At 39.9% G+C, this 20,292-nt stretch overlaps 1 protein-coding gene across 1 annotated transcript; it reads right to left on the reverse strand.

The window, feature by feature from the left end:
- Positions 1 to 14,088: 14,088 nt before the first annotated feature.
- ERF73 (Integrase-type DNA-binding superfamily protein) lies at positions 14,089 to 15,677 on the reverse strand. The gene is made up of 3 exons (XM_079053384.1): positions 15,297 to 15,677; positions 14,425 to 15,047; positions 14,089 to 14,329 (listed from the first exon to the last, which is right to left on the reverse strand). Exons 1-2 carry the CDS (start codon positions 15,550 to 15,552, stop codon positions 14,431 to 14,433), a joined length of 873 nt encoding a protein of 290 aa, XP_078909510.1. The 5' UTR covers positions 15,553 to 15,677; the 3' UTR covers positions 14,089 to 14,329; positions 14,425 to 14,430.
- Positions 15,678 to 20,292: the final 4,615 nt, after the last annotated feature.

A 20,292-nucleotide genomic window follows, 5' to 3' on the forward strand; every position in this document is an offset into this window, starting at 1 on the left:
ACTCTACTACTTAAACGGGTCGGCATTGGTGCCTTAGACCCGTTCCTACTGGAGGAAAACTCACCTCACACTGCTGAAGTGCCGTTGACAAAACCCTAGCTGTTGGATAACAGATTCCTGAATCTGTCAACATCAAAATAACACCCAATTAATAATTGGGGTCCATCACATATACTCATAAGTCCATGCTTGAAGTAAAAGATTGCTTTACCCCAATCTTAGTTTGATCCAATACCAAGGCCCAATCCAAAGGCCCAACAGTCAACTATGAGTCAAAGCCCAACATATGGCCCAATTTTCCGAATTGGGCCCAAACCTTTACATGGTCATAATTAAAGGCCCAACTACTTAGTCCAGTCCAAACATTTGGCATTCTAATGGCCCAATATCATATAACCATTAAGGCCCAAACTATGACCCAATTTTCCAAATTGGGCTCAAACCCTCGTATGGGCCTTACCCTAAGTCCATTAAATTATTCTAGTCTGTTTGCTTGCTCTTGGATGGTCCGTTATTATCCCAATCACCAAGGCCCAAAAGGAAGGCCCAACTCAAAGTCCAACTGAAATTAGGGTTTCACATAAAATGACGATTAGGGTTAAGTGTTTCTCACTTAACCCATTAAGGACTTAATCCATTAAATCCATCACTCTTCTAAGTAAATCATATGGTGTGATTGGTCTTAGCACACAATTCCATTCCAATGGCCCAAAAGTGGGTCCCAATAAGTCCAAGGCCCAAATACTCACAATTAGGGTTTTCTAAACCCTAATTAGGGTTTTCACCCAAACATGGCCCAATAGGCCCAAAATTAATCTTTAAGCCCATTAGAGTTTTGCTAGGTCCATTAGGGTTTTGCTAGTGGGGCACCACCCACTACCACCTCGGGTAGTGGTGGTCAATGGCGGCTCACGGCTGCGGCCACCACCTTACGGTGGTGGTTATGGTTCTTTTCATTACTCTTTTGCTAATTACAATTACAAGCTGTTAATTCACAAATAAACACACACACCAACTACTCTAACACACGCACACACACACAGCCACCCTAGTGGTGGCCGGCGGTGGCTTGTGGCGGTGGCTTGTGGCAGCAGCCACCACCTCACGGTGGTGGCGGTGGCTGTTCTAATGATTCTGATCAAGTAACACCCAAGGAAAAATAACTTCAACTACAATAAACACACCCATGGCACCATTACACACCCACATCCACCACTTGCGGTGGCTGGTGACGGCAGACAGAGGTTGGATATCGGCAGCCACCATGGTTGGCTGTCATGGTGGCTCTCTTATTCTCTGGCCAACAACTCACGACAGTCACTGAAACATGGACACCTCCACGGGCTAGAACATGCACTTCAAGTAATCTTCAATCCTTGAGGAAGACGACGACGAAGGGCGATCTTATGAATGGAAATGAAACAACAGCAGCGGTGGTGCCGACAACACAAGCTGTATAACGCGAGCTGAGGCACTCAACGAAAGGAATGGGGAAGAGGAGGCTGAGTCCTTGCCGGAAAACGATAACAACGATTGTGCCACCCAGAAATGACGACCCTCTGCATTGTTCACGACGTCCGGCAGTCGTGGCGGTGCTCTTCAGCGAGGTGGCTGACGAACGGAAAGATGCTTGAACTCGACTGCAACGACTTTGCTCGTTCAACTCCCACAACCCCGTCGTCCCAAAAACTCCGACTCGTTGGACTCTCCCTCGCCGGCAGCAAACATGGTGGAAGTCTGGTGGCTGCTGTCACCGCCCGTTGATCGGAAACGGGATGGTGGCGACTGATGAACCGATGATGGTGGCTGCATTCTTTTAGTTAGGGTTAGGGTTAGGAGGAAGTGACGGGTTTATACTCGGTCACATGGAAACTTTGGCCACCTAACGCTTTCAGTCCCTCCCATTAAATTCCTTTTTAACTTAAGCCCAATACTTACACTTTAGCCCTAACCCTATAAAAATCATTTCAACTTTAATCCAATAATTACCATCCAACACTTGCTTCTATAATTCTTTTCAAATTAAATCCTTAATTTACTAAACAGCCCTCAACCTTAAAAATTCCTTACAAACTAATCCGAAATTATATTTTAACCCCCAAAACTAACTCTTTGCTACATTATTCTGCTTTTAGGGCTATTATTCATTCATTAATTTCATTTATTTATTTATTAAATAAACGGAGTGTTACAACTCTCCCCCACTTAACTTAGATTTCGTCCTCGAAATCATTCCTTACCATTCCTTACACGCCCACCCACTCTAGTAAAATGGTCACCATCCTGGGCACACCCTAGCCCTCCTAGGGTAGCCATGACCAATCTTCTCAAAGCACTAAAATCCGCAGGTGAACGAATTCCTCGCAACAAGTTCAGTCCGAAATCTGTTGTCTTGAGATGGTCTGAATCTCTGACAGACCACTCATACTGGATCATTATTGTTGAACCCAGTCCGTTTATCCCTCAATTGACTACTCAACTTGTAATAGCTCGAGGTTCCCACTATAAAACAGGATTACATACCTAATTATCCCTGCAGATCGCTTATACTTGGCTAAGGATCAGCTAATCCTGTTGTGAGTGACTTAGCATCATCCCAAGCAATCAGTTATTCCGTCCGTACTTGCAACCTAAACACAAATACTAATACTGCCCAAACGCTGAAACTCCCCGGATCACTGATCTGTCTGAAACAGTATGCTGCCACATGGCTACTTTCCAACATCTACCGAGACCTACCTGGTCTCAATTTTTTTCTCCAGTCATCTGAAATACCGAGTTCCGGCCCGGATGCAGAACCAAAGGACTCCCACTTAGTCGCCTCACACGACTTCTGAACGAAATCCTTCTTTGGGACTAGTTGCAACTAGTTATCATGCCACTGTAACTCTAACAACTTTCTGATCTAACCAATTGGTTCCATGCGTCGAATCCTGACGTCACCAAACCCAAGGCTAAAAGTGATTGCTACATTACCAATGGTAGACTTATGTCATGAATGACCTTAAGCAGTCCACTGCTTCCTTGCTCTCATAGCTGTAGTGGTGCTTCTACAGTCTTATCATTGGCTTAACCAGGTCTAATCCGTCTGGGTAATTCCGAAATCTAATCTGTGGATTTCCATATCCTCACTGCTACACCCGAACTGGTGGGTACTAATGTTCTTTCTGCGTCCTAACAACGCACTCACGCTATCTACCAACCTAGTGAATGCTACGGCTACACCCGCAGACTTACAACACTCTATCACTATCTGGCTGCTAGTAAATGCTACGACTACTTCCACAGACTTACAACACTCTAATACTATCTGGCTGCTAGTGAATGCTACGGCTACACCCGCAGACTTACAACACTCTAACATTATCTGGCTGCTAGTAAATGCTACGCCTACACCCGCAGACTTACAACACTCTAACACTATATGGCTGCTAGTGAATGCTACGGCTACACCCGCAAACTTACAACACTCTCCCTACTGGATCGAACACGCGCTTGACCCGCACTCAACTGAACTCATGTCCTGACTGGAATCCTCAACCTGATTCCCTAAGGCTTGATAGCAAACATTACGGGAACACGATCTCCTTATTGGCAAGTTTTTCCGAACTTCCATCTCACACTATCCTCAAACCATACAGCCACTTGGGTTGTCTTCCTTCCAGACAAGGATGCGAAACTTATCCCAGTTTCAAAACCGCTCCTACTTCTGAATCCTTGGATTATTCTCCCCCACTTTGATTCAACTAACGTCTTACAACACACAATACTGGAAGGATTCTCAATCCTTCTTACCATTCTATGCCCAATATGCTGAGAACCACGCTTACCATTGCTAGTGTTTCAATACTAGCCAGTCCAAGAGATCACACCACCTCCAAGAACCTGAATAAATCTCCGGTAATAACCCGCTAGAACCAGGAAGCTCCGAATCTCAATTGGATACCTCGAAATCTCCCACTGCATCACGACCTCTATCTTGTCCGGATCGACTAGAATACCCTTCTGATTGACAAGGTGCCCAAGAAATTGCACCTCGCGCAACCAGAACTCACATTTGGAGTACCTTGCAAAAAGTCTCTCCCTCGTCAAAGTCTCTAGCACCTCCCTCAGGTGCTTCTTGTGTTGCTCCTCAGTCTTGGAATAAACCAAGATGACGTTGTACTCTCCTAATCCCGCAATTTGGGAAATGATCTTTCGCTATCCGCTAATAATTCTCGGTATGCAATTGGCATATGCCATTTCTTGGAAATATAATTCAAACACAAACAGAGGATAACCCAGAGTCAAACTTACTCAAACCCTTGGAACGAAAGGCTCCCTTGTGCAGTTTTCCGCAAGTGTTGCACCGAATCTGGTCCTGCTGGTCTCTCGAAAGCTAATCCTAAATCTAGGGTCTCCTCCCGAGACCCTTCAATATAAGCAACTGATCTGGTTCCCTCTTACCAATGTTCTCCAAGTCCATATCCCGTTCTCAAGCTCTAGAAGTCATATCATTCAGGGTCTTGCACCCCAAGATACTCACGATCTCCCTGCTATTTCTCTACAGTATGTTCGGATAACTTACCTTCTTCATTTCCTCATCTGATGCATATTGTGGTACCATATAAGCTCTTTCCAGAGACTTGGCAGTGATCTCTGCCACAGTCTCAGTCGTCTGGTGGAGATCTAACAATTCTTGCGCCAACTGTTGCGCCTCAATCGCCTGGGCACACTCTACCCAGAATCTGGTCTAAAAGTCATCCCATGACATAGCATCAACCGCATCATTACTCAAACTTCTACCAACCTCTTCCTATCAATCTCGTGCTCTATCCCTCAGGAGACAGGAAGTAAGTCGGATCTTGTCTCCTTTCGAGACAACGTCTGGCACGAAAAGTGTTGGTGACATCTGCCAACCATCTGCTGCTAACAATGGGGTCCCTAACCCCCATGACAATCTGAAGACTCACAAACTCTGAATTCCCGAAACATCAACGTACGGGTCCCTATCATGACTGCTATCTCAGTGCAGATTGCACCCGACCTCTCATCACAAATCTCGATAATGCCCTCCTTGATCATATTGAGGATCACAAGAGTCTGGTCAATGATACTGCGCGTAGTCTCAGATGGAATGAACTCCCTCATCTGATCATCGAGCTGCACAGATATAGAGTTCGAGCTTGATCCCTCGTCGACACCAGAATTGCCCTCTGGTCTACCATGTAGCGTCACTATACCCAAAAACATACCAACACAATCTTCATAGTACTCATCATAACTCGAGGGATCCCACACACTACAAGTTCCCTGGGTTCATCTCAGCCTTCCTTGATTCGAGTACGGATCCTCTGCTTTCAGTAGTACGGGCCCATACTACCTTACGCATCCATCCGTACTTTCCTCAAGAGCTGCCTTGACTCCACCAAGTCCCTTCTACTGCTACTGCTCTCTGCTACTCTTATCCTAGGCTTGCCCTAGGGTAATCACCAACCCGCTCTCCGCTATCAGCTGCATAAGAAGTCCCTGCTACCTCTCCCTAACCAGCTCGTGAATTCATTACATATCGCAAAGGCTAGATAATTCTTCGAATGAGAGATCCTACCCTACAACGGTTGGACTCAGACAAGAGTTGCGCAATAGGGCTAGACCTAACCTTCTGAAATTATTTAGTCCTCGCAATATGTAACGTAACATATTCATTTACTGGTTAGTAAAAGATAACTAAGACTCCTATAAGCACAAAGCAAGCAACATTCGAGCATCGAGTACACATAATCAAGCATATACTACTCTGGCTATCATACTGACAATTCTGTACTAGCCTGCAGTTCTCATAAAGCTGAAACACATATAGCAAGCACATAAGACATCCTTCCTTGATCCTTAGTCCTAATCTAGCATGTTGTTCTAATAAAGTTGATAATCATAACATAGCATAAACTTGTATGGGTAATTTGGGAGTACTTACTTGAGCTCGGCTGATTGCATGCACCACACCCTTTTCTCTTTTCACAGTTCTTTTTTTTTCTAAAAATTCTTTTCGCTTTTTCTAAAACTCTTTTCTTTTGCAAAAATTGATTTTCCTTTTGAAAATTTCTATACCAATTCCTTATTTTGAGTTCATACACACCCGAAAGTATGCCCGAATCCCTCACACCAAGGCTCTGATACCAACTTGAAACATCCCAAAAATACAAGCCCAAAATTTCGTTTTTAAAATCATTTAGTAAACATAATGTTATCACCATAAAATAAAATCATCAATCATGTATCTGAAAATCTCATAAAATCTATCAACATATAACTGTCTCGCATAAAATATCAGAGTAAGCTCCCAGGCTAATAAAACTATGGTGTGTGTCATGCCATCAACTCGAGCCCTTCCCTTTACTAGCTGAAGTACCTGAAACCAAAACTGAAAACTGTAAGCACGAAGCTTAGTGAGCTCCCCCAAACTACCACATACCATACAAAGCACATATAACAAATCACATAACTCTGGGACTACTCCCAACTGTATCGGGACGAATCCCGGCATCGGCTTACCCGGCATCAGACTCCTGTCCGGCATCGGGCTCGCGCCGGCATCCGACCGCATCGGGCATCGGGCTTACCCCGACACATACATAGCATAATCACATAATCTGCATCGGGCTTGCCCCGGCATCGGACCGAAGCCCGGAACAAATAACATATAACACATAACTAGCATACAACGGGCTTGCCCCGAGATACATAATACATGGCATAATGACTAACATACATTGGGCTTGCCTCGGCATCGGGCTTACCCCGGAATACTTAACACATAACATATAACATAATCGCATATACTGCATCGGGCTTGCCCAGTATCGGACCGGAGTCCGGAATACATAAAATATAACACATATACATGCATGAATCACAAATACATCAAGCATACTTAACTACTTCTTGGGACCGCCCCGACATCGGACCGAAGGCCGGAAACATATAAACTACAACGGGCTAACCCCGGCATCGGGCTCACCCCGACATACTCTACTACTTAAATGGGTCGGCATTGGTGCCTTAGACCCGTTCCTACTAGAGGAAAACTCACCTCACACTGCTGAAGTCCCGTTGACAAAACCCTAGCTGCTGGATGACAGATTCCTGAATCTGTCAACATCAAAATAACACCCAATTAATAATTGGGTTCCATCATATATACTCATAAGTCCATGCTTGGAGTAAAAGACTGCTTTACCCCAATCTTAGTTTGATCCAATCCCAAGGCCCAATCCAAAGGCCCAACAGTCAACTATGAGTCAAAGCCCAACATATGGCCCAATTTTCCAAATTGGGCCCAAACCTTTCCATGGTCATAATTAAAGTCCCAACTACTTAGTCCAGTCCAAACATTTGGCATTCTAATGGCCCAATATCATATAACCATTAAGGCCCAAACTATGACCCAATTTGCCAAATTGGGCCCAAACCCTCATATGGGCCTTACCCTAAGTCCATTAAATTATTCTAGTCTGTTTGCTTGCTCTTGCATGGTCCGTTATTATCCCAATCACCAAGGTCCAAAAGGAAGGCCCAACTCAAAGTCCAAGTGAAATTAGGGTTTCACATAAAATGACGATTAGGGTTAAGTGTTTCTCACTTAACCCATTAAGGACTTAATCCATTAAATTCATCACTCTTCTAAGTAAATCATATGGTGTGATTGGTCTTAGCACACAATTCCATTCCAATGGCCCAAAAGTGGGTCCCAATAAGTCCAAGGCCCAAATACTCACAATTAGGGTTTTCTAAACCCTAATTAGGGTTTTCACCCAAACATGGCCCAATAGGCCCAAAATTAATCTTTAAGCCCATTAGGTTTTTGCTAGGTTCATTAGGGTTTTGCTAGTGGGGCACCACCCACTACCACCTCGGGTAGTGGTGGTCAATGGCGGCTCACAGCGGCGGCCACCACCTTACGATGGTGGTTATGGTTCTTTTCATTACTCTTTTGCTAATTACAATTACAATCTTTTAATCCATAAATAAACACACACACTAACTACTCTAACACATGCACACACACAGCCACCATAGTGGTGGCCGGCGGTGGCTTGTGGCGGCAGCCACCACCTCACGGTGGTGGCAGTGGCTGTTCTAAGGATTCTGATCAAGTAACACCCAAGGAAAAATGACTTCAACTACAATAAACGCACCCATGGCACCATTACACATCCACATCTACCACTTGCGGTGGCTGGTGGCGGCAGACAGAGGTTGGATATCGGCAACCACCATGGTTGGCTGCCATGGTGGCTCTCTTGTTCTCCGGCCAACAACTCACGACAGTCACTGAAACATGGACACCTCCACAGGCTGGAACATGCACTTCAGCTAATCTTCAATCCTCGAGGAAGACGATGACGAAAGGCGACCATATGAATGGAAATGAAACAACAGCAGCGGTGGTGCCGGCAACACAAGCTGTATAACGCGAGCTGAGGCACTCAACGAAAGAAACGGGGAAGAGGAGGCGGAGTCCTTGCCGGAAAACGATAACATCGATTGCGACACCCAGAAATGATGACCCTCTGTATTGTTCACGACGTCCGGCAGTCGTGGCGGAGCTCTTCAGCGAGGCTGACGAACGAAAAGATGGTTGAACTCGACTGCAGCGGCTTTGCTCGTTCAACTCCCACAACCCCATCGTCCCAAAAACTCTGACTCGTTGGACTCTCCCTCGCCGGCAGGAAACATGGTAGAAGTATGGTGGCTGCTGTGACCGCCCGTTGATCGGAAACGGGATGGTGGCGACTGATGAACCGATGATGGCGGCTGCATTCTTTTAGTTAGGTTTAGGGTTAGGAGGAAGTGACGGGTTTATACCCGGTCACATGGAAACTTTGGCCACCTAACGCTTTCAATCCTTCCCATTAAATTCCTTTTTAACTTAAGCCCAATACTTACATTTTAGCCCCTAACCCCATAAAATCATTTCAACTTTAATCCAATAATTACCATCCAGCACTTGCTTCTATAATTCTTTTCAAATTAAATCCTTAATTTACTAAACAACCCTCAACCTTCAAAATTCCTTACAAACTAATCCGAAATTATATTTTAACCCCCAAAACTAACTCTTTGCTACACTATTATGCTTTTAGGGCTATTATTCATTCATTAATTTCATTTATTTATTTATTAAATAAACAGAGTGTTACATGCCGATGTACTTTTTTTCTCTTTTGTCATGCCACTAAAAAATAGAACACAAGGGTAAAAATGTCATTTTCAACAGTCAGTACAGTCAGTCAGACGTATAATCAAACAGCATGGTTTCAGTCAGATATAGATTCAGTCAGACTTCAGACTTAGTCAGGCTCTGACTCACTCAGAACTTACTCAGTCAGAAACTATCAAACAACCCCTAAGTCTTAAAGCTTGGACCTTTCTACCTTTTTCATTCTAGATCTAAGTTATAAGCTCCTTTTTGCATGTTTAGGTGGGATTGATTGCATTAGATCCATAAAGTTGGCAACTTTATGGATCATTGGCTCATTATCTTCAATATAGTCTTTGGATCTTAGTTTTGGTGTAGTTTGGGACTCCAAGTTTGAGTCTAGATCTCATTTTCTCCACTTTTGGTCTAGTAAGAGTTTGAGTCATGCATTGGTAATGCATGACTGAAAAGCCACAGTTTTTATCATCCTTTGGGTAAAGGAAGACCCCATGGAAAGTCCCAAGTTATGGTTATAAGAAATAAGAGCTTAATATTTTTAAGTTGGTATGTACAGATCTCACGATGTGAGGTTTAGGACTGTCGGGCCGTGAGGATGATGGCCATCCTATCTATTTTGTCCAGATTAGGTCACTACGTGACTTAGGGTTAGGTCGTTATGTGACAGGGACTGGAATCTTCTTGATGGTTTGAGTTGACTCGCTGAGTCGGGACTGGTTCGAGTTGATCCTCACGACATGACCATGGTCTGGTCACGACGTGAAAATCCTTTGTTGGAGTTTGGACCGTTGATTTTGGACCATGTTGGGCCTTGGGATTTTGATTTGGGCTTATTGTCTATGATATTGGGTTTTTTTGGATTTAGGCCCATGATGGATTTTGGGCCCAATTTGGAAAATTGGGCCATATTTGGGCTTTGGATTATCATTTTGGAATTTGGGCCTTTTGGATAGTTGGTTCGGGCCTTGGCCTTGGGCCAAGTTAGGTAAAGGGTAAAAAGGGTCTTTTACCCTAGTTTGGACTCTTAGTGTGAGTTGGGATCCAGTTATTAATGGGATGTTATTTTATGTTGATAGCGCGGGGATTTTAGCGGACCAGCAGCTAGAGATTTATCTGTGAGATTCAGCTGTCTGAGGCGAGTCTTCCTCACTGTTTTTAGAGGGTCGAAGACACCAATGTCGACCCATGGTTTATTATGTTAGTGTATTAGATGTCTGTGTGACTCTTGCATTTGAATGTATACTTAGTGGGTGGGGCCCAATGGGTAATCTGTATGCCATTACTTGTTATACTTGTATGTTTATATGTTGGGCGGGGCCCGTTGTGAGAATTAGGGCGAAGCCCGTTATACTCAGTGAGCGGGGCCCGTTTTGCGAGTTAGGGCGAGGCCCGTTATACTCTGTGGGCGGGGCCCGTTATGTGATTTAGGGTGGGGCCCGTTACATTCATCGGGCGGGGCCCATTATATGTTTATTATGTATGGTATGTGGCAGTTGGGGGAAACTCATTAAGCTTCATGCTTACGGTTTTCAGTTTATGTTTTGGTACTTATGGTGCAAAAGGGAAGAGCTCGGTGTGATTGCAGTGCACACACGTTATTGTTCCGCATTTCATGATAACTCTGATAATTGTGATGTTTTGATACAAATGTTCCATTTAGGATTTATGGTGGTGTTTTGAATATTGTTTTATTAAATTAAAAATGATTTTTTTTGGTCGTATTTTTGGGACATTACACGTGTACTAGCCTAATCTTCATTAATCCCCCAAACCCATAAGCAACTTCATATGTACAATGGTATCTAATGACTCTAATGCTCTGGATGTTGGTATATGATGACTCTAACTTCACTTGTTATTGCATTGCTTAGAGCAGAAACTTAAGATATTGTGCAGAAATCCTCATTGTAAATAATGTTTGATATGACATTAGCGTCCATGTACCAAAAACAACATCAAAAAATATAAATAGACCTTCAATTTGTATAATTTGCAGCAAACAAACACAACCAAGATGAAAATAACATCTTCTTGAAGCAATCTGAAAACGATACAAACTCAAAAAAGAAACACGCACCATTGAAGCAATAACAAAACAAACAACATAACCCATGGTATATTGAAGCAATCAAAAATCAAACCTAATCTACTTCAATGAAAATTTCGAAATACCACGACAGCTTTTTAAATACCACAGTAGGCTCACAAATACAAGAATAACATTGGAGTTCAATATTAAGAACCATTTTCTAAAACACAATCCTAAACAAGAAAGAAAAGAAATTGAAAATGAAAAATCATTAAGATGTGAAGTATACCTGAATTAATGGAAGTTTCATTTGGATATGGAATTTCAAATATCACAGTAGGCTCACAAATATAGACAATAATATTCAATCTAAACTAATCAAATCAGAATCTTGTAAAATGAAGATGGAATTTCAAGAATTTGCAGGTTCTGATGGAATCAGAAATCAAACATAATCGAACGTGTGATTGAATCGGCTGAAGATGTGGAATTGATCGTTGGTGTGGCGGGAGGTGGAGTGGGCACCGTCTGTTGTGGCAGATGGTGGAATCGTCGTTGGAAGTTGTCGTCGGAGATGAAGGTGCGGCTGGAGAAGGAGATGAAGGTGAGCATCATTTTTTTTAGTGATTTGCATTCGTTCCTCAGTAAGAAGGAGAGAGTTAGGGCAGATAGTTTTTTTTTTTTTTTAACTTGAATCACATCATTTGATAAATATGTTTAAAAGTATATTTATATGGTAAATATTTTTTTTTCTAGAAACACTTGTTTGGTAAAAAAATCGATCTTAATCAAATCCTGATTCTTTTGAATGTTCAAAGTGTTAATTTGTATGGATCTAGAAACGATTGACCTTGACTAGAGCTTTGAATTTTATTAATTGTAATTTTGCGACCTACGTTTCGTAATTTTCCTTGTAATTGTAAATAGTTTAGAATGGTAAGAATTGTATTAGAAATAAATTGTAAAGTAATGAATCCTTAAGACAACCAAACGAAAATCATGAAGATTATTCAAAGGCGGACATTCCATGCGTTAAAGATGGTAGTTCATGTGGGAGCGACTCCAACATATATAGTCACTTATAAGACCGTGCCTCATCGATGTGGGATATACTTGTTTTTTCGAAGTGAAAATTAATGAAGTCCGCTGACCACCTCTGCAACCATCTACAACAGAAGAAGTGGACCAAACGGTTGCAGGCTCTAATAAGAAGCATGCTTGTTTTTAACATCTGCAGGCTGCTGCAATAAACTAAATTTTAAATAAACTGATTTTACAAACTGAAAATAGTTCTCAACATCGAAATTTTAATAATTATAGTCTTAAAACATTGAAATAATACTAAAAAGAACATGTAAAAAAACAAAAATATAAAATTTCTAAAAAAATCTATAAAAAAAATGTAAAATAAGCTATCAGATTTTAAAAAAAAAAAAAAACTAATTTTAAAGAACATAAAAGAAATTATAAAAAGAAATTAAGAAAATATTGGAAACAATATCTAGAAAATTCGTAAAAGAATCACACGTATTACTAAAAGAAGCGGTAAAAAAATTAAAAAAAAATCAAAGTTTAAAAATAATCAAGTTATAAAAAAAATTGTATCAAATCCGTAAATCAAAGTTTTTAATTTTTTTTTTAAAAAAAATCAAAGTTTAAAAAAATCAAGTTATACCAAATTTGGAAAAATGAAAGCTTAAGAGGTTTAAAGAGGCAAGTCAAGTGTTGTTTGGAGCAGAACACAGTAGTCTGAAGTCTTCCAAAAAATAAATTGTTGCGAGATGGCAAGTGCGGCGTGTGTGCTGCACCGCACATCAAAAAGTGGTATGAATATGGTTTCTAAAAAAACAAACAACTTCTAACACTCCCCCTCAGAGTCGGAGGCTCGATGAGGATAGATAGGGATGTGCTGAGCCACGGGGGTGCGGAACGACAACTCTAATACCATATAAATATACGTGGAGCCCAAGATTGTCTCTCCAAAAAAACCCTTGTGGAGAGAAGGGAGCAGTGACGGAGCCCAGGTCAAAGTAAAGGGGGTATCCCAACAAGTAAAGGGATATCCTCGACAAAAAAAATCGCATAATATACAATAAGAAAAGAAAATTACACTAAAATTTTTAAGAGGCATCACGGACTACCCCAGGATGTATATTAGATCTGCCTATAGAAATAAGACTCCAACATATATAGTCATTTATAAGACTAATGACCAAGTTTTCTCTTATATTTGCTTATGAGGAAACTGTATAGGATTAACAAATCGTTTTGTTAATTTTTGCATGTGCTTGTGTTTTTTAGTTGTTTCAGTTTTGTTTTATCTTTAGTTAAATGTTAAAAAACTTGAAAATACAAATCGGGGACACTAAATAATTTTGTTAAAATTTAACAAAGCCACTTACAAGCAATCATTGGCAAATTACAAAAGAAGTTTTATAAAAGGTTTTAAACGGTTTAAAAGTTTTGCCAAAAGCTAAAATTTTGACAAAGCTAAATGTTCTAAAATAATTTTGCCAAAGTAAACATATTTTAATTAAACAAAAACAAAAACAAAAAATTGTTTTTCAAAATGTAAATCGTACGTTACCCATACGGCCATACCCATTTTGAAATTCACACATGAAGTAATTGTCTTTCGATGTGGGAAAGTGCATCTTCGTATTATTTGGCCAAATAAAGTCTCCTATATATGCTTGGCAGATTTACAATCACATATTGATTGGTTTTTGGTAAACCTCATTAAGATTATCCATTATAAGCATGTTCATGGCCTTGTTGTCCATTTAAACAAGTTTTCATCAGTTTCACTCCACTACTTTATGCTTTTAAATCGATCCATGTTATCCACGCATAACAAAATCAATGAAACAAGCAAACACGATGTGCTCATAACCCCAAGAAAATCCACACCATTTTGAAGCAAAACAAGCATCGGTGTTTAAAAGATGACATCCATACAGATATAAGCAATAGAAATATTGGATTAAGGTCTTACAATCTCAATAAACCTCACTGTTACGCTATATACTCTGCATAGAACCGAAGCAAACTGATACACCATTCAAAGGCTTAAGCATGCTTTATCCATTCGCCAACAAATACATCTGGAACCAAAAAAACAAATAGATTAATTGATGATTATATGTTCAACCACCATCTACTAGACTAAAAACAACAAATAACAAGCCGAAATTTTTACAGTTGATTAGAAAGATCCATCCATAATGACAGGAAGATCATTAAAGCTCCAAAGATCAACTGCATTTCCACCATCTTGAGCTGCATCTCCATTCAGGAAAGCATCCCAGTTCCCTTCAAAACAGGGCATCTGAAAGAGCGACTCATCAACCTTTTCAGGTTTTTTAGCAGGATTCACATCATCAACCTCTGAGAAAACAGATGTAATATCAGGAGTCATTACACAATGCTCCCCCCAACCAAAGTCAGAACAACCAAAAGAGTTGCTCCCCTGATCAGAATTGAAGTGAAAGACAGCAGCTGCACTCTCAGATGGAGTAAATGGTTTGGGTTTAATCCCCATAGTAGTAGCAGCAGCAATAGGGTTAACTTCTGGTTTCTCTTCTAATGGGAAGTTAACCTTTGCCTTCTTCCCTCGGATCCTTCTTGCCTCTTCATCATAAGCCCTAGCGGCTTCTTCAGCAGTATTAAAAGTTCCAAGCCACACACGAACGCCTTTCCTCGGGTCACGGATCTCTGCGGCCCATTTGCCCCATGGGCGTTGACGGATCCCTCTGTACTGGTTTTTCCTTTTCCTTGAACTTGATTTCTCAGGTTCATTATCGGACTTCACAGGTTTTGAGCCTGAATCGGAATGAAATAAAATAAAAGACATGAAAAGGAAAGTAATATGGTATATGATGTTCAAGAATGCATGGAAAAGCTTCAGAGATCATCATCTAATGATTTTAACATTAATTAAATCAACGCGAAATCTAATGAATTAAAAACATTATCTTTCGAATTTGAGCTACAGGGAAATCAATTTTTTTTATGAAACAAATTAAAATAGTATAGTTATAAACCATTTGCTAAGAGATAGAGAAGTATTACCAGAGCCTTTGGAGACAGACAAATTTGAAGGGCTAACAAAATGCTCCACAACTTCGGCTTCGATTTCGTCCTTAAATCCTTGAAAAGCAGCCTCAAACTCATCTTCAACATCAAAGATCTCAGATCGTATGGGCTTCGAGTAGCATTTGCTAGGGTTCTTTACAAACTCAGTCTTCCGCAAAAGGTCGGTGGTCAGCCGGCGAGACCGGTTCGCCGTAGGTGCTATGAAATCGGAGATGATCGCACCGCCACACATTTCTACCAATGAGTTCCACCTCAAGAAGCAATGGGTTAATCTGGGTATGTAAAAATTTGGGGAAAATATTTGTTCTTGTTCTTGATTCTTGATTCTTGATTGTTGAAGAGTGTAACGGAGAAATATGTATTTTTTTATATACCCTCAAGATAGGCAGACGCTATAGTTAATTTTACTTTATTACCCTTGTAGTTGACGTATAATTTCGTAATACTCGGTGTTTGTCCGTACATCATCAGCCGTCATATGATTTTTCTTTTTGGCGTATACGCTTTCGTTTTGATTTTTTTTTTTCTTGTGTTCATTTTTGGGTTCTCTTTCCAACGATAGTCATATGATTATTATCTTCATATTATTATAAAGATAAATACGGTTTCTTTTGTATAAAAGAATTTTAGTTACGTTAAATGTGATCACACATAACATATTTTAGTGTATTTTGTTTGGAGATATACATTGACAAGTTAGGCGAACTTATAACTTGAATGTATTTTATTTCACACTTTAATTTAGTGTTTTAGAGGTAATCATGAAAAGCAAGATTGAGTAAATGAATATAAGGTGTAAAGTATGAATTAAAAATTGATAGGGGGACGACAAAGGTTGTATGTACAAAGTAAGTTTAGTGTGATATATATATATATATATATATATATATATATATATATATATATATATATATATATATATATATATATATATATATAGAGAGAGAGAGAGAGAGAGAGAGAGGAATGATCATTTGCGAACTTATAGTTCATGAGAACCCGTGAACTAAAGGTGGAACATTGAATCAAAAAATTTAATGGCCTAGATCAAAGATGACATATTTGTAATTATCGACAATCTTAATGGTACCCTTGACATTTAAAATTAAATTAGGAGGGTAATTATGGTATACAAAATTTAAATACTTATTAATTAATCAAATTTAAAAATAAAAATACAAATTCCCAATTAATGTAAAAATCCCTAAATTAATCTTTCACTATCTCGTATCTTTTTCCTTCTCGCGATTTCTTCACATGTTCACCGACTCCCTCCCTTCTCCATCAACTGCCTCCCTACAACCTCTGAAGACCACCTCCCTCCGCCCTCTTCCCTCCAACGACAACCCCTACCTCTGTTAATGACCAACACCTACATCAACCATATCCCTCGGCTGTTATAAAAAACAAAGAAGAAGTTGAGAGTTCAAGCCCTAATTGACCAGTTAGGGCTCTGAAACGCCGCCAAAACAATCATCGGTCATGAAGGACACAGAGGAGTCTCAGGCGGAGAACGCACCATATTTCCATTGGAGCTGATGTCATTCACGATCCTATTCTCCTATTTCTAGATGAGCCGACATCTGGTGGCCTCGACTCCACCGGTGCTGACCGCCCCTGACTCTAACAGAATCAAACTCCATCGTTGTTGATGTATCGGTCTATATTACACAACTATCGTCGTATATGGCTCCAACTTCCACATATCCATCTCTGTATCGATTTCTTCTCGATTAGACGACTGAAGTTCAACAAGATATCAGAATCGCAACAAAACTGGTTTTGAAAATGGCTAGATCCGCCAACATACCTTTCATTTTCATAAGCATGTTAACAATCACCACCATGTATATGTGTAATGTAGAAGAATCTGTTGGATTAGTGTCTAAGTCCATAACTATTTTGGTATGTACTTGACCCGATTATGAGCATGGTCCTTTTGGGTTGCCTTCACCATAGCAATATGTAGGATGAATTAAGGAGAGAAAGGTTTAATTATGATTTATTAATATATTATAAGAATAATATATTAAAGGAGAAATCATAATGTTTAATTGATATTAGTCAAGAATTAATTAAGAATTAATTTTGTGGCTAAAAGAGATTAATTAAACTTAAGGGACTTGTTGTGTAATTATAAGATAATTATATAATTGGGCTATGGATCATCTTGGAATAATAGGTTGGACGAATTCTAAGGGGAAGCCCATTAGAAATCGTCCAAGGCATGTTCCAGAAGGGGTCCATGGGCTGCTTAGGGCTTAAGCAGTCAGATTAGGGTTTCCTAGTTGTAAACCCTAATAGCCTACATGTATATAAAGGACCCTTAAGCCCCAAAAACGTGGTGAACACTTCCTTTAGGGTTTACAGCCGTTTTTGGTGGCTCCTCTCTCCTCCCTCTTCATCCAAGTTGCTTAGTGGTGTTTGTGACTCCATTAGAGGTGCAACACTTGAGGCACTAAGCTTTCTGAAACCAATCAAAGCAAGGATTGATTGTTATTGCTATATAACAATCAAAGGTAATTACTAAACCCTTATTTCAGTTCTTATTTGATAGATCTAGGGTTTGTAAGTCTTGGATTCATTGCATGTACAATAGAGAAACCTAGATCCAAGCATTAGGGTTTGTATTAGCACATAAGATTGTTCTTATGCATAAAACTCATCAGTGGTATCAGAGACTTGATTGGTTTCTGTTGTATGTGATGCAATTGTCGTTTTTCTGCTGAAAATCGCTTTTTTTGCCTCTGCCCGACTCAACTCGGCGAGTCAGTATCTGGACTCGGCGAGTTCAGGACTGACTCGGCGAGTCCGGGAGTCAGACAGAGTATATTTCGGGATTTACTTGCTGTTTTGCTGTAGGATTGATGCCAAAATCGTTTTTTGATAATAAAATCCGAATTTTATTGTATGTAAATGATTATCCTTACCAAAACAAAAGATATTTTCAAATCTTTTGAATAATTGTTTCTTTATATGATAAATATGGATTATTCAAATTATTTGGTAATTATCTTGTGACTAAAATTGGATTAGGTCGAATATAGATAATCATTAAATTAATTGTTTGATTTATATTATTTGTTATTTGATCTCTTGTAAGTTTGAATAGTTTCAAATTACTCCCTTTAGGGTTTATAGTTTAAATTTGAACTTAAAAGTTTTGTTTTTGAAATTTAAATAGTTAAACCCTAATGTTTTGAAAAGTTTCAAAGCTTGCCCTCAAGTTTTGGAATTTAAATTTTTGATTAAAAGTCTAATTTTGAAATATTCAAATTCTAAACCCTAATGTTTTGAAATGTTTCAAAACTTGCCCTCAAGTTTTGGAATTGAAAATTTAGATTAATAGTTTAATTATGTAATATTTAAATTCTAAAACTCTAGTATTTTGAAAAAGTTCAAATCACTCCCTCATGGTTTTGTTAAGTTAATTAAAAGTTTAATTAAAAGAGAAAGTTGATAAAACCACGAAGTATTTTAAAAGTGTAAAATACATCCTATACTATATATAAAATTAAAAGTCTAATATCATATATATGAGTAAACAGTCAGTCTTACCGTTAGTAGGCCTCATTCACGAAGCTGGTCTATAAGGGGTGTTTAAGGAAATTGCCTATAAAATGGCGATTGAATGGGTATCCACTCTTACCCACCGCACTCTTGACTAGTGGAGGGTCGTTAGCCGAACGGGTAGGATAGGACGAAACCTTCCATTATAAGTATAATGAAGTACAAAGTAACTAAATGCTTTTACAAATTCCCAATCTTAGTTACTTTAGGGCAAAATGTGAATTTGTATGCTAATCCATGGAATTACACTTCGTACCCTTGTCAAACGTTAGTGGAGCGTGTGTGGTTAACCGGCACGCTAAATTTGGGATTGACATTGGTGGCGAAGGGTGGCTCGATGTTTATCATAGATCAATGGAGCGTGTGTGGTTAACCGGCACATTGATTAGGTGATAGTAGCAATTGGGTGCACCACGTGATTCGTATGGTTATTCACACCTTGTTTGTGATCCTCGGCATCCCAGTCGCAAACTTGAAGGGCATAATCGAGATTAAACATGCCATTGAAAAGTTCAATGAATCTCAAAAGATCTAGGAGTTTCAATTCATTTAAAACTTAAAAGTCTTTTTCGTTTTTCATGGTGGAAATTGGTAAATCGTCATTTACCTACCTTCAAACATTCTGCAACTAGATTACGACATCCCTCTTCTAGGTTGTAGAATGTTGTGTTGGATCCTAGCCTTGATGTTTCATTTGGGTGTTACATCAAGGATTCTTATCAACTAACTTGAATTTTCTCCCGTTTTGTAGATGTCTAAATCTTTCAATGGTCTTCCCAAGTCCCTTGGAACAAGCTTTCCAAATGAAGATGACGTTCCACGATACGATCAAGGAAATGAGAGTCATGCTTCACTTCCTCCACCTCCTCCAATTATTCTCCCTAACCCACAAGTTCAAAGGCTTGAAAAGTTCAAGCTCACTCAAGCCCTTTTGGCAAGTAAACACGAAGATGGGAAACCTGTGTGTGCACACATCTTAGAGATGAAGTCACACATTGATAGGTTAAGGATGATGGGTATCGATATCTCAGAAATGTTGGCTGTTGACTGGGTTCTTCAGTCACTTCCTGAATCATATAGTGAGTTCGTTAGAGAGATGATGGACCATGACGTGACCCTCATTGATTTGACCTATTTGCTTATAGCTGCTGAATCAGAAATGATTTGGCGTGCTGATCAAGCAAATTTGTCTGGCAAATCAAACTCCCAAACTTCAATGGACATTGAAAATGGTGACATTGGAAATCCAGAAAAGGTAAATTCTGAGATAGTTCCTTGTGCCATTCCAAAAGAGTCCATCTGCTTCTACTGCCAAGAGAAGGGGCATTGGAGACGAAGCTGCCCTGTTTACCTGAGAGATCGAAGAGATGGGAGAGTCAGCACGTATGGCTCTACTTCAGGT

Source organism: Lactuca virosa, chromosome 5 (assembly GCF_052849685.1).
Source record: "Lactuca virosa cultivar CGN04683 chromosome 5, Lactuca_virosa_CGN04683_v6, whole genome shotgun sequence".
In the NCBI taxonomy this organism is placed as follows: Eukaryota; Viridiplantae; Streptophyta; class Magnoliopsida; order Asterales; family Asteraceae; genus Lactuca; species Lactuca virosa.

Bases quoted from the DNA above. Each gene is read 5' to 3' on its own strand.
- ERF73 (XM_079053384.1), bottom strand. From the start codon at position 15,552: ATGTGTGGCGGTGCGATCATCTCCGATTTCATAGCACCTACGGCGAAC. The intron at 15,048-15,296 runs GTAATACTTCTC...ATTCCGATTCAG, and splicing joins GTCTGTCTCCAAAGGCTCTG to GCTCAAAACCTGTGAAGTCC.